At 43.1% G+C, this 15,032-nt stretch overlaps 1 protein-coding gene across 8 annotated transcripts in view; it reads left to right on the top strand.

Annotated features, from left to right (window-relative positions):
- Window positions 1–14,698, top strand: part of ARHGEF4 (Rho guanine nucleotide exchange factor 4) — a 159,320-nt gene extending 144,622 nt beyond the window's left edge. For all 8 annotated transcript variants that reach the window (XM_083615185.1, XM_083615186.1, XM_083615188.1 and 5 more), the window contains 9 exons: window positions 442–621; window positions 1,232–1,426; window positions 2,563–2,742; window positions 4,146–4,378; window positions 5,156–5,285; window positions 8,798–8,929; window positions 11,564–11,807; window positions 12,294–12,371; window positions 13,083–14,698. In XM_083615185.1, coding sequence (XP_083471311.1) covers window positions 442–621; window positions 1,232–1,426; window positions 2,563–2,742; window positions 4,146–4,378; window positions 5,156–5,285; window positions 8,798–8,929; window positions 11,564–11,807; window positions 12,294–12,371; window positions 13,083–13,240 — 1,530 coding nt within the window. In that variant the 3' untranslated portion in view covers window positions 13,241–14,698. The remainder of the gene's footprint in view (window positions 1–441; window positions 622–1,231; window positions 1,427–2,562; window positions 2,743–4,145; window positions 4,379–5,155; window positions 5,286–8,797; window positions 8,930–11,563; window positions 11,808–12,293; window positions 12,372–13,082) is intronic.
- The last annotated feature ends 334 nt before the right edge of the window (window positions 14,699–15,032 follow it).

The following is a 15,032-nucleotide window of genomic DNA, read 5'->3' as shown; positions in this document are numbered from 1 at the left end:
GATGTAGTGCGTGTGTGTGTGCATGCATGTGCACACACTTATAAGCATAACCCCTCCATCTTATCAATTATATGCTAAAACACCTGGATTGATTCTAGGCCATCTGCTTCAGCTATTTATGCAGATCCTAGGGCACTAAGAGCATAGTCTGTGACTGTAGCCATACACTACATACCCAGATTCCCAGCTCAAATCTCAGAATATCCAGTCATAGAATTATAGACATAGAGTTGGAAGGGACTGTGAGGGTCATTTAGTCCAACCCTTCAATGCAGGACTCTCTTCTCAAAATTAAGAGCTTCATGCTTTACCAACTGAGCTACCCCAGAGTCTTGGACTTTCAACTGCACTGAACCAACAGCCTTTTCCTCTTGGATGACAAGAGCTGAGCATCTCCTACCAAAGATCAGTTTGTGAAAATACTTACTTTCTCTGTTCCAGCTCATCAGTGATGGTGGTGTGGTCTACGCCGAAGCACTCTGGGATCATGTCACCATGGATGACCAAGAGCTGGGCTTCAAGGCTGGTGATGTCATTGAAGTAATGGATGCAACTAACAAAGAATGGTGGTGGGGCAGAATAATGGACAGCGAGGGCTGGTTCCCAGCCAGCTTCGTACGGGTAAGAACTATTCACTGCTTTAAAAAATTCATTCATTAACAGCAAACTCTTTCAAGAAAGGGGGCATTTTGAGAAGAGAAGCACTTTTCCTGTAGCTTCAGTAACTTCTAGCAGTTGACACATTTTTAATATGATTTAGTGATCAGTAGTAGCCACTGGGTATGTGGACAGATGGGAGTGTTTTGCTACCTTAAATTTGGGCTCCTCCACCCTTCCATTTGTCCCATGTTTTCTTCTGCTTGTCCTATACTTTCTAGGCACAGGTCCAAGAGGTTTTTCTTTTGTCCTACTGCTTTCCCCAGAAAAACCCACTGTTTGCTGCTGAACTGGCTTTTGGGTGCTTGGTTGTGGGTTTTTTGTGGGAATTGTATTTTTATGTTTTATTATTATTGAATCTGTATCTTAAATAGTTGTTCTGTAAGTAGCCTTGGGAGATGGAACAGAACTTAAGGCCAGATTCATATTCCAAGTCTAGGAGTCACAAACTAGTTGGAACACTTGCAGTAAGCTCCGCCTTCCAGAATGTTATTCTCCCATATTTTGTCCTAAGCAATAAGTTGTTGTCCTGCCTTTGCTTCTATATGATGGGAATATTCCTGTTTTGAAACAGCTCCGAGTGAACCAGGATGAACCGATGGAAGACTATCCTTTGAAGTTAGAAGATGGCAGGGAGGAAGACTCAAGAAATGCTGCCCACCGTTACGGAGTGGGGCAAACAACTAAGGACCAAATGAGAACCAATGTTATCAATGAAATCCTAAGCACGGAAAGAGATTACATCAAGCACCTGAAGGACATATGTGAGGTAACAAGTCACACAGAGAAAAGAAGTTCAGAAGCTGAATTTTAGAAATATGTTTGAAATATGGAACTCTATAGGAGTTCCTTGAAAACCTTGATTTCATCGAGTTAAACACGACATAGTTGCTCTAAATGTGGTGTCCTCCAGATGTTGTTGGATGACAACGCCCTCCATCCCTAGACATTGGATGTGGTGAAGAGAGTTGAGTCCAACATCTGGATAGCACCAGCCTTGGGAAGGTGATCTACTTCAGTGGAAATGGTTTTGGTCAGACTCGAGCAGCAAGTTCCTTCAAAAGCTCCATATAGAATTCCTATCAACTGTAGTCTTTTATTCTACTATTGAATCATATATTTTTCCACTTACAACATTAGAACATATTGTCCTGCATAACCTTTGGTCACAGAGGAGAAAGTGAAGTGTCACTAAAATGCACACATTTGCCTTTTGACTTGGGTGTCACAAGACATTAAGTTTTAGCAGCTTCTAGGAAAATCATAAAATGCAAATGGAACATTTTTGTACATCTTTCTGAGTTCCTTAAAATTGTAGAGTGTTTCTTCTGCATGTCACCCCAGAAGCAGCTTAGCTTTACTTCACTGGAGAATTCTGCGATGTCTGCCTCTAGTGCTGCATCTCAAAGTAGAGGCATTATCCTTTGCACTGGTTGCCTGAATATTGCATGCAGACATCAGAAGTACCGTATTTTTTGCTCTATAAGACTCACTTTTTCCCTCCTAAAAAGTAAGGGGAAATGTGTGTGCGTCTTATGGAGCGAATGCAGGCTGCACAGCTATCCCAGAAGCCAGAACAGCGAGAGGGATTGCTGCTTTCACTGCGCAGCGATCCCTCTTGCTGTTCTGGCTTCTGAGATTCAGAATATTTTTTTTCTTGTTTTCATCCTCCAAAAACTAGGTGCGTCTTGTGGTCTGGTGCGTCTTATAGAGCGAAAAATACGGTATTTTTGTTTCTGCAGTAATCATCATTTTCATAGCAGGTCCATAATCTCTGAGGTGCTTTAGCACCATCAGATTGCTCCGTCAAGCTGTTAAACGTATTGCCAAGGATGAGTTGGGCTGCAGTTCTCTTTGGTTTTGTTTCCCAAGAAACCTGAATCATAAAACAGTACTTGTTTACAGGGCTATATAAAACAATGCCGTAAAAGAGCAGACATGTTCACAGAGGAGCAGCTGAAGACAATCTTTGGGAATATTGAAGACATCTACAAGTGCCAGAAAAAATTTGTTAAAGCACTGGAGAAGAAATTCAACAAAGATTACCCACACCTCAGTGAGGTGGGCTGCTGCTTCTTAGAATATGTAAGTTGACAGCTGAATTATGTGGGAAAGTATTGACATTATTCCTGTTATTGTGACTACAGAGATGGTGATTACATTTGAACATTAGGCTTGGGAAAGGGAGGGAGTTGAGGGAGGTAAGTGGGTCTAGGATTAAAGTTTACCTGGACATGTTTTGTTTATAAAATTGCTGCGCCACCCTTAGAACAATAGTTGTTACTACCTTAGTTGGACAAGCCGGATCAGTGCTTAGTTGTCCCTGGCAGATCTACTTTTGACTTTATCTCTTATCTCTCTCTTTTTAAACTGATCCCTTTTTCCACAATTTAATCTCACTACAGGGCTTCTCTTGTTCTGTTTCATGTGCCTCTTCTGCCTATAGCCAGCCTCTGGATATTTCACTTCCATTTAGTTATTGCCTCCCTCCCTTCTCTTTTTTTTGTGCTTTTAAAATAACATCTTGTTCCCTGTGTTCTTCCTTCCTTCACCTGTTCTGTTTGTGATCTTTGAAGCAGGGATCCTTTCTATCATTGTTTGTTCAAGTAAAAAGCTATACTTTTATAGATCAGAAATGTAATAGTATAAATGTTGACTTATATGAAACGTGACTGAATCAAATCTGGGATGTGGCACTAATGGATGAAATCACTGAAAAACTAGGTGAATGAAGAATAAAGAAAGAGACACTTTCCAATAAGTGTCTCTTTGACCTTATTGCATACGCATATACAAAAGAGCATGCCTGTCGACCACCAGCAGTTCACAGCAAATCATGGACTTCTCTCTACTATCTCTCAGTAGGCTGACTTTCAAACTATTTGTTGGCATCCATTTGTCTTGAGAGACAATGGAGTGTGCCTCCAGGGTGAAGTAAAACTGCAGTGTTTGCAGCACCAAAGTGACCTCCCCGGGGCACAAGCCTTGTCAGTATGTATGGAGGACTTGGGCTACCCAGATGACAAAGACCCCTTCTCGGCCTCGCTAATGTTGTCCAAAGCAAAGCAGAGCAATCCATTTGGCCCCAGCTGGGCTGCAGGAGTTGCCAGAAGGAGGGGTACAAGGCACCACCCAACTGTCTTGGGGACTCCTTTCTGGATTTGTGTAGGGCTTCAGCCTTAGCCTTTTCTTCTCCTGAAGATATCCCACAAGGCAGCAGAGGTTTAGGATCAGAGTTTTTCTTCTCCTAAATTGGCTACCTTCCCAGGTCAGCGAGCCCCACCTGCTCTTTCAAACTACAGGTTTTTTTTTCCTGTTTCTCTTGTATGAATCTGTTCTTCCATGGGAGGATGGGGGGAGAATTTATTGAATTTTATTGTTCTGCATAACACCCATGAAAGATAAATAAACAGTTAAAATAATAAAGGTACTACTACTGGTAGTATTAGTAGTAGTAGTAATAATATATATTTTTGCTTCCAATTTAGCAAAACGAGTTCCAGATCTATTCTGAGTACTGCAATAACCACCCCAATGCCTGCATGGAGCTTTCCCGACTCACCAAAGTGAGCAAGTATGTTTATTTCTTCGAAGCATGTCGCCTGCTTCAGAAGATGATCGACATCTCTCTGGATGGCTTCCTCCTGACTCCAGTGCAGAAAATTTGCAAGTACCCCCTGCAGCTTGCAGAACTGCTGAAGTATACCAACCCACAACACAGGTACGGAGGATTACAAAGGGGCAGGGAGGATACATATCCTGTCTCAGATGCAACCGTCTTAGTTTGTTCCTTCTTTTGATACTTGTAAAAATTAGTTGGTAGTAACATGAGCAGGCCTTTCTTTATGGTTGTGTCTAGGTCCCATTTTGTTTTTGTGACCTTCCAGTGATCAAATAGGCTTTTTCTCTGGAACGTGCAAACGGTCAAAGTTTCTGCAGCTAATGCCCATCCAGGGGATGGCGGTTTTGCTGATGCAGCAAAGCTTAAGCAGTTCTGATGCTGGTTATGGAAGCTGCTTTCTCCAGATACTAAGGATGTGCCTGTAATTCCTACTGCTGGTGCCCTGAACAGCAAGTAAAGTACAAGAAAGGGCAGCGATGTATGTTGTGTGGCATATAATGTGATGGGGGAGAATTCCAAGTGGACACCACTCCAGGTCCTGTACAGAGAAGCACGGGAGTGCAATCACAGCAGTTGCTAGCTTCACAGTTATTTATACTGCTGAAGTGTTTCGCAGGCATCAGCAAACTAAGTCACAAGTTGTAACTCTTCTATATTATCTCCGCACCGCAGATAGGGAAACTATTAAAGCTCGAGCAATTACATCAGATGTACTTCAAGTCAGGGATAGAGCTCCTGGCTGCTCTTTTTTCTTTTTTCTTTTCTTTTTTCTTTTTTTTGCTTGCTAGTTTCTTACGCTTTGGGGGAGAGGGCCATTCCCTTTGCATTGTGGCTGCTTCGTGTTGACATCTGTAATGGAATCCATTTAAAACCTAGGGATTTTAAGGACGTCGAAGCCGCTTTGAATGCCATGAAGAACGTAGCACGACTCATCAACGAGAGGAAGAGGCGTTTGGAAAACATAGACAAAATTGCTCAGTGGCAAAGTTCAATAGAGGACTGGGAGGTAAAGAAATGTTCTTATGGCTTCTCCACTGGGGAAGATTATTCTTTATTACAAACATGCACAAAAACCACAAGGCTGCACTGAGAATCTGCCTCCTGAGTATCTTGCCCATTTACCTTGACTTGGTCAAGGCTTCAGATCCCCATGTGCCAGGAAGGCGTCCTTGTGCAACACATCCACCTGTCCCTTTTATCGATCCCATTATCTCTTGTTCCAGAGCAGTGGATTATCAGATCAAGTCATAAGCTAGCCAGATGAATTTTAATATCTTCCTAGATTTAATTTCTCACACTTGCTAATTATGGAAGTTAGAATAAACATTTTTATTAGCCAAACTGTTTGCAAGCATTCTTAGACTGGTGGAACTTGATATTCACTGCCGACGAAACTCTTAAGTTGCAAACTTGGGCTCTCATACCAGGAATAAGTTCCATTATAGTCAATTAAGGTCACGGAGCAAAAACTTTCTCATGAAATGGTGAATACTTCAAAATGTGTTAAGAGTAAAGAGCCTATGCAGATTTCTTTTGAAATGTACTTGGTGAAAATAGTCTTTGTTCCTGTTAATATTGTTCTGCAGATCAGGAGTGGAGAACCTCAGTGGCTGAATGTGGCCCTTTGGTTCTCTCTTTCTGTGACCCTAGGCCACACACCCTCACTAGTCCCGGTCCATGCCTTTCTGGAGGGCTTTTGCTTGGGTGAAATGTGTCCTCAAATTGTGATAAAGGCCACTTGATTCCTTGATGAAGGATGGATAGAAACCTTTGACTTCTGCATGCCTGGAATGTAGAAAATTTGCAGAAGAGTGACTTTATTGCTCTGCTCACTCTTGCCTCCGGCCCCACCTACCACTTGCATGTGGCCCTCAGAAAGTTTTTCATGAATGTGGCCCTCTGGATAAATATGTTTTTCTACCTCTTATTTAGGTCCACAAGCAAATGGTGGATGTCAAAGAGGCCATCTTCTCTTAGGTCAGCCACACTTCAGCCATAATCCAGCACAGAATGAAATGCATTTTAAAGCACGAATGCCAATAGGCTTAAGATTTTTGCCTCATAAATCTTGGTTTTCCCCTGCCTGAACTTCCTCGCTGCCCATGGAGGGTAGCAAGGAGCAAGCACCACTGGCTTGTGATGTGACTGGAAACCTCCAAAGTTAAGCGTGATGTTTAACTTTTGAGGTTTCTGGTCACATCAGGATTCAATGGTGCTTGCTCCTCGCTACCCTCCATGGGCAGCGAGGAGGTTCAGGCTGGGAAAAACCAAGATTTATGAGGCAAAAAACCTGGCAACGTTCCCCAGTGGGTTCTGGGGAGCTCACTGCATCCCGCTGTTCCGCACAAGCCGTGTCTGCCAACAACAATGTATTTGAAGGACCACACCGTGAACCAGATTGTTTATTTTATTTTATTTTATTTTATTTTATTTTATTTTATTTTATTTTATTTTATTTTATTTTATTTATTTTATTTTATTTTATTTTATTGTTTATTTTATCCATACCTGGGTAAGGTAATTGAGAGAGCGGTTGCTGAACAGCTTGGTAGGTTTCTGGAGGAAACATCGGCATTAGATCCATTTCAGTCCGGTTTCCGTCCTGGTTTTGGGACGGAGACGGCTCTGGTTGCCCAAACAGATGATCTCCATAGACAACTGGATCGAGGCGAGTCAGGACTGCTGATCCTTTTAGATTTGTCAGCAGCCTTTGACATGGTCGATCATGATCTTCTGGACCACCGCCTTGCAGACGTGGGGATACAGGGCATAGCCTGTAACTGGTTGTGCTCTTTTATCTCTGGTCGGGGACAGAGGGTGGCACTAGGGAGGGAAATGTCGTCGCGCCACTCCTTGGTGTGTGGAGTGCCGCAGGGCACAATTCTCTCCCCAATGCTTTTTAACATCTGTATGCGCCCCCTTGCCCAGATTATCCGGAGCTTTGGGCTGGGCTGTCACCAATATGCTGATGACACTCAGCTCTATCTGCTGATGGATGGCCACACCGACTCGATGCTTGGAAGCTGTGGCTGGATGGTTTCGTGGGAGCCGATTGAAACTAAATCCTTCGAAGACAGAGGTCCTATGGCTAGGTCGGGATGGCATGGGGATGAGGGACCAACTCCCTTCTCTTGCGGGGGCCCAATTAGTGCCATTGCCTTCCGTTAAGAGTTTGGGTGTAATCCTTGACGCCTCCCTTTCCAAGGAGGCGCAAGTTACAGCAACAGCCAAGGCGACATTTTTCCACCTTCGCCGCATCAAGCAGTTGGTCCCTTACCTTTCCTGCCCCGACCTGGCCACAGTGATCCATGCAACGGTCATCTCCAGGCTTGACTACTGTAATTCGCTCTACGCGGGGCTGCCCTTGAAGCTGTCCCAGAAACTCCAGCGGGTACAGAATGCTGCAGCGAGGCTCCTCACGGGGTCTCTGCCATGGGAGCATATTCACCCAGTGCTTTTCAAGCTGCAATGGCTCCCGGTGGAGTACAGGGTCAGATTTAAGGTGCTGCTTTTGACCTTTAAAGCCCTTCACGGCCTAGGACCCTCGTACCTACGGGACCGCCTCTCCTGGTATGCCCCACGGAGAGCTTCAAGGTCCATAAATAGCAACACCCTAGTGGTCCCGGGCCCTGAGGAAGTTAGATTGGCTTCAACCAGAGCCAGGGCCTTTTCAACTCTGGCTCTGGCCTGGTGGAACGCTCTGCCTCATGAGACCAGGGCCCTGCAGGATCTGATTTCTTTCCGCAGGGCCTGTAAGACAGAGTTGTTCCGCCTGGCCTTTGGCTTGGAGCCAATTTGATTCCCTCCCTCCCTCTCTTTCTTTTTTCTTTTCCTTCTCCTCCTGCGATGAGGCTACATTTTAATATTTTAATGTTCCATTATTTTAATGTTGTTTTTTATTTTTGTTTTTAAGTTGTAATCATTCATCTTGTTTTTATTATTGCTTGTAAGCTGCTCTGAGCCCGGCCTTGACTGGGGAGGGCGGGGTATAAATAAAAAATTATTATTATTATTATTATTATTATTATTATTATTATTATTATTTATTTACAAGATGTAACGGAGGTGCTGCTTGTAAGATGAAAAAAAAGGCCAGCTGGAAGAACAATTTAACAGCAAGTGAAGGATGTCAACTGGACTCTAAATAAGATGCAGCTAAATAATGATACAGCTATGTGAGGAAATGAGGGTGATCATATGTTTGTATTAAATTAAATGAATTTGGATTGATTTGTAATAATTTGGGAAATTAATAAAAATAATTTGAAAAAGTAAAAAAAAGAACACCTAACTTTCTTGCGTTTGGCCTACTGGCAACAACCACTTTTATGTGTGTGTTTTGAGCTTTAATAGGGAAATATCTGGGAGTGCAAGGCTAGGAAGCTGGTTATTTTTTTTTTAAAAAAACCAACACTGTCCTGTTTGGCCCCAGAGTATCTCCACAATAGGCTGCTATATATTACTTGTCAGCTTCTTTTGAGAAAGAAAATGACATGTCTCTTGTGTTGTGAGTGACAGGGTGAAGATGTCCTTGTGAAGAGTTCTGAACTTATCTACTCTGGGGAATTAACCAAAATTTCCCAGCCTCAAGCAAAGAGCCATCAAAGAATGTTCTTCCTCTTTGATCATCAGCTTGTCTGCTGCAAGAAGGTAAGCTAAGCAAGCTGTGTCCACTTCTGCCTCTGCCAGTTAACACTCTCCACCGATAGTGGAATTCCCCACTGCTTTTCATTCTTTTGCACTCAAGCATTGCATTAAAGAACATCCCAGTGTGTCAGGGCGATAGCATTAATCTAAACGTCACTATTCATATAAATCAAGGAAAGGGTTTCCTACTGCAGACTTGCCTTCCCTGCTGTCGTTTCTTCCATGCTAGTCTGCTGTGAATTTCTCTACCAACAGTTAATGAAAGAGTCTTGCTGTGGACTGCTCTCCTGCGGCGCTGGAGGAGAGTGAGGCATTTAGCTTTTGCAAGATTAAAAGACGGCAGCTGAAAATGCTATCAAATTAAATTCATCAGAAAGTGCCACCCACGTTCTTTCTAAGCATCAGGGCAATTTCTATGGTTGTATTGAATAGATAAGAGTCTAACAATGTTTCCACCTGCGTATATAAACGCTCATGTTATTCATTAAGATGCATGCCTGAGTAGAAATCTTACAAAGCCAAGCCCAGGAGGTGGGATGAGGAAAAGGTCACATTTTCCTGCTTGGAGGCTTCCGATGGGTATTTGTCTGGGCACTGTGAAAACAGAATATTGGACTAGATAGGCCTTTGGTCTGACTCAGCAGGACTCTTACGTTCTCGTTTCCTTCAGTAACAGGAGGCATCATAAGCCTTCCAACAGCAGTGATGGGTTTTATCCTATCTGTGTCTTCTATTATTATGATTATACTAAGTCTTTGTTATGACTACAATTAATAGGATGGTGCAGTTACAATATTCACATCGGTGTCTGTGCATCACGTAAGATACAGTCCCCTGGTTAGGGGAAAATATGTTGAAAAATCTGCCCATTTGTTCATAGAACATGCACTCTGGCTGCAAGATCACCAAAAGGATATATATCTTAGGGGAACATTTCAACAGATGCAAGTGTATGCACCACATCTTACTAGTTGCCATGGAAATTTTGAATGCTGAAAAAATACTTAAAGAGCAAAGAGCCCGTACCGTATGTGGCCTTGAGAGAGCTGGCAGCTTCTCTTGATACATTCCACATGGATTCATTGAACCGAATAAACATTTTTCAGAACTGCACAATATTCTTGCAGGGTATGAAACATTCTGCAGCACATCTGAATAATTTGTTTGTGTGGCTGTAGCAAAGTACCTAACATCAGTCTATCTCTGTAAGAAGGACATGTAATGGGAGAGCAGCCCCCTAACTTTTCAGATTGTCTGTTTTATCTGCCATACTGCCACACAAAATGGTTCTGACTTCCTATATAAACCTTATGATGTAAACTGATGATATTGTAGGTAGGTTGTGGAGTGACATTTGTGAGCATCTGGTTTGGGTAAGGGCTCCAGAAATCATGTCAGGGGTTAGGTTTGAATAATCATTTTCACATAAAATTATGTACCTTGGGAGGTGAACAAAAGGCTTTATTTAAAAAGGGTTCTGATTGGGGAGAAGACCCCCCCCTAAACTTTAACCCTATTTCCATGTAAATTAGTATTGGTTTCAGTTATGCATCTTACAATGTAAACAAAAGGTGTCTGAAATAGGGTACTTTGGGGTGTCTGATTTGGGTAAGCCCCACTAAAATTGTGCCAGGTTTTATGTTTTAGCTGTCAGAACACATTTCTGCACAAAATGGCACAGGACCATTTCCAACCATGTGTGTTATAATGTAATCAAGAGGTACTTTGAGTTTCTTGAAGGATGATGCCCTACAGCCTAAAGGGCCCTAGGCTGTTCAATAAGACTTTAATTTCTTGAGTATACGTACAAAAGCCCACCTCTTGCCATGCTTGGGAGAATGGAAATACACAGTGGGCTTTTGATCTTAAGTACAATCACTCAGTAAGTTAGTAACCTAAAAATCATGTGTACAATATTGTTTGTACAACCAGAAGAAATTCTTGTGCAACTATTATATTCCATTTAATGAGTGCAAACCTACCATACATTCTCCAAGCAATTAAAAACTACCAAGACTTCCTAGGGCAGACTCACAACTTTCCTTGTTGTATTAGCAGTGACATTAGAAACCCTTACTCAGTTATGTTACAATAGACTGGGCAGTAGCAGCTGATTTTTACACTCCTCTATCTTATTTAGTAATGTGCCAGGGAAGATTCAGGTGTAGGTTTGCTTTTCGGTTGCATTTGGTGACTTTTGTGAGTTCCCCAACTGTGTGTTGGAATACACCTCTTTGAATTGCTGTTCCCACAAACAAAGGGAGGGAAACTTAATATAAATCCTGAAAATATAGATGAACTTCCATGCTGGAAAAATAACTACAATGGCTACATTGTACCTCCACTTTCTGAAGCAGAATATGCCTCTCTTAATGCTAGTTGCTGGAAATCGTATCTGAGGAGAGGGCTGTTGGGCTCAAATCCTGCCTTAGGGCTTCTAATGGGAAACTTGTTGGCCACTGCGAGAAACCAGTTGTTAGGCTAGCTGGGCCATTGGCCTGATTGGCTTTTCTGATGTTCTGACATATATATTACTTTGCACATGGTAGCCCATGTATATTTTTGTCTTGAGTATTTGTGGATCAGGAGACCCTGAGGAGAAGCCAGAGTGGTACATGACTATATTTTTCCTCTTAGGATCTCCTGCGACGTGACATCCTGTACTATAAGAGTCGAATTGGCATGGACAACATGGAGATTCTGGATGTGGAAGATGGGAAAGACAAGGACTTCAACGTCACCATTAAAAACGCATTCAAGTTGCACTGCAGGGACACTGAGGAAGTCCACTTATTCTGTGCAAAAAAGCCAGAGCAGAAGCAGCGTTGGCTCAAGGCCTTTGAGAACGAAAGGAAGCAGGTGCAGCTTGACCAGGAAACCGGTATGCAACAGTAGCTGGGGTTGCTACTTAAGGCATTGTGCAGCCATTAAGCAGAGAAAACCCTTTCCCCAGAAGATTCTCACCTGCCCCACCTGAGCTGCATGTCAAACTTTTGAAATACTCTAATTTCCCTACGGATGTAACAAACGAAACATTGCCTAGGGTCCTATGTAACCTTTCTGTCTGATGGATGCACTGGTCCACTAGCGCCAAAGCATCTCCTGAGTCAGGGGTGGGGAGCCCTTTTCAGCCCAAGTGCTTCCTTCCCCCTTAGAGAAACTTCCAGTGGTGGGTGGGCCAAAGGGAAAAGTGGCCAGAGCAGCGGGGCTGATTTCCAAGTCATTGTGCGCAGAATCAAGCTGCTAGTGTAATTTTTGCTTCTTGGGATTTTGCACTTGACCGCTCCCCTTGGTTGCTGTGCATGTGTTTCTATGACGCACCTTGCAAAGGCACAGCTGAGCTAATGAGTTTTGTTTCATCTTCTAGGTTTTTCCATTACTGAGGTGCAGAAGAAACAAGCCATGCTTAATGCCAGCAAACTGAACCAGAGTGGAAAACCAAAAGGCAAGTCAGGATAGTTATCCTTCTCTTTTATCTCTCCCTCCAACAGGGGAATTATCCCAAGTTCTAGTATTAGGAGGGGAGACACTTTTTCTCTTTTCACACCATGCATTTCAGAGCACCCTGAACACGCTGAGCTGCCTTCAGCCCTGCCAAGGAGATCCAGGATACAGGGCAATATACAAGAACCTGCTCTTGGAAGCTAGTTTTATTCACTTGGAAGCATCTACCCAAAAGCAAAGTACCTACTTCAGAGGTAGAATTGTCCTCAGAACAGCAGGGGAAGGCAGGATTCCCCCCCCTAAAAAAAGTCCCCCACTTGCTGCAATTCCATAATAATCAGGCCTTCCAGGTTTGCTTTTTAAAGAAACCTGCATGTTAAATGCAAAATTTAATGTGATGCCTAGCCACATTTCAAGATAAAAATATTACTAGTGGCTCATGTGTTCAGAAATGATAGCTGTGCTGCAGATGGCTTGAGCATGAGGACCCTTTTATCAGCTTTTTCTCCTCCCCCACAAAGTGTCATGAGATCAGGTACAAGATGGACATAAGAAATAAGAAGGTCCTATTGGATGCTTCTGTTAAAAGGCAGCGTTGAGTTGTTTTGAATAATTATTCTATTAAATTTAGATCATGCTGGGCATCACGAGCAAGAATGCATTGAATCTGCGTCAATGTAACCTTTTATCCTCTTGCTCATGTTGTTAACAGTGGTCACCCGGACATATTACGATTTCTTGATGCGCCAGAAGCACCCCACATTGCCGACGAACCTCCCTCAGCAGCAAGTTTTTATGCTGGCGGAGCCCAAGCGCAAGCCTTCGAATTTCTGGCAGAACATCAGCAGGCTGGCACCGTTTCGAAAATGAGGGGAAGCAGCCTGATCTTGTGCCTGAATACCTTCTGAGAAAGCACTTTATGCATCAGTCCTGCAAAACAAAGCACTAGCTCCCCCTCCTGGCTTTCAGAGGGATAGCATCTTCCCTTTACTCCCTTATTTCTTTTGCCAGACTGAATGAGCTCAAAAGTGTTACAACATGGACCATTTTTGTTGTTGTGTGTACGTACGCGTGTGTCTGTGAAAGTGAGCTGAGCCTGCCCATCTCTTTTGAATACCCAGGAAGAGAAAGCAAGAGGCTTGAGTTAGAACATAGTTGGAACCTTTCCTGTTTTCTTTCCTTAAAAAAACACAAAAACAACCCTTATTTTGTCATTTTCCTTTTGGACCATTCCTTCCCTTGGGACCATGATTTGCTTGCAGTTTCAACAAGGCCGCCAGACAAAATAGGGGCAAGGGGATGAGCAGTCCCAGTGCCAGCTTTGCATTTGCTCCAAAAAGCTGTTGTTGCTGCTGTTACACACCGTTTTATCCTGGGACGACGGACTCCTTTCCCATCACTGTCCTCACCCGTTTCACAGAAATCCTGAAGAATCCGAGCATGGCCAGGGAGCCACCTTCGACCTTCCTTTGCTGAAAGCAGAACTACTGACCACGAACCAGAACCTGACTGGCCAACCTGAAGCATGACTAACAGCTGAGACCTAGTTGAGTTAATGTACGTTGTGGGGGAGGGGGAAATGTGCCTAAATTAACTTTAAATTACTTTTATTCTCTACCAACACTTTGCCATAGTTCTTGGCCAATGAATTTTTTTTTCTGTCAGTGTTTTTAAATGTTTATTTATGGTAAAAGTGCAGATAACTGTATTTTGTAAGAGTTTGTAATCTGTCTTGTCAGATGTTAACTTGATGCCTGTTTTGTCTATTTTTTTTTCACTAAAGACAAAGGCCAACATTTGTAAGCCTATATTCCTAAAAAAAAGATGAGACATGTCTGAAGGTGAATTTCAGATGTACCAGTACCACTTACAAGCAAATCAGTATTATCCTTGGGAACTGTGCCACCCACGCAATAGTCTGCAGAGGCGGTGCAGGGATAGGAAGCCTGGGCCACAGAGTTCCAGATTTATACAGAAGGGTGTATATATAGACACACTGACACTTGAAAACGGTGGGCAAAAATACCCATGTAATCCTTGACTAGAAAGAGAGAGAGAAAGATTTGCCTTACTATAGCAAGATAGCTAGAAGCCATAACTGACTGAATCCCATCCTTTAGGGATTTCCTGGTACTGTGAACTTCAAAAGAAGACTACTGTGAGGGGGTGAGCACTCAGAAGTCTGCCACAGAGATGCAGTGTCCAACTACGGCTACCCAGCCGATAGTTACGCAAATCCAGAAGCATGTACAAATTCATTCTTGCACTATATCTTTCCCCTCGTGGGAGGGGCTACATTTAATTTCATAAAGAAACTTGTAAAAGTGATTTCCACTCCGTGTGTGTCTGTTATAGAATTCTTGGTCCAACAGTCTCGTCCTTTGTGCCTGGTTATTCTTAAGTGAGGAGCGAGCTGCCTAGCAGGCTGGGCTCTATTGCCTTTGTTTCTCTCCAGCTCCAGCCATGTCGACAGCAAGGATGTGGAATCCATGGTCCTCAAGCTCTTGCTGAATTTTTCAACTCCCATCGTCCTTGATAGGCCACGCTGGCTGTAGTTGATAAGAGAGGACTACCACATCCACAATATACACGTAAAGCACTCTCACACCATTGAAAGTCATGCCCCCCCCCCAAGTGCAAATTCTGGGAACTATTGTTTAAG

Source organism: Podarcis filfolensis (genome assembly GCF_964270895.1).
Source record: "Podarcis filfolensis genome assembly, chromosome: 5".
Lineage (NCBI taxonomy): Eukaryota > Metazoa > Chordata > Lepidosauria > Squamata > Lacertidae > Podarcis > Podarcis filfolensis.
Note: the sequence above shows the minus strand (reverse complement) of the source record. Positions and strands in the feature narration are given on the sequence as shown.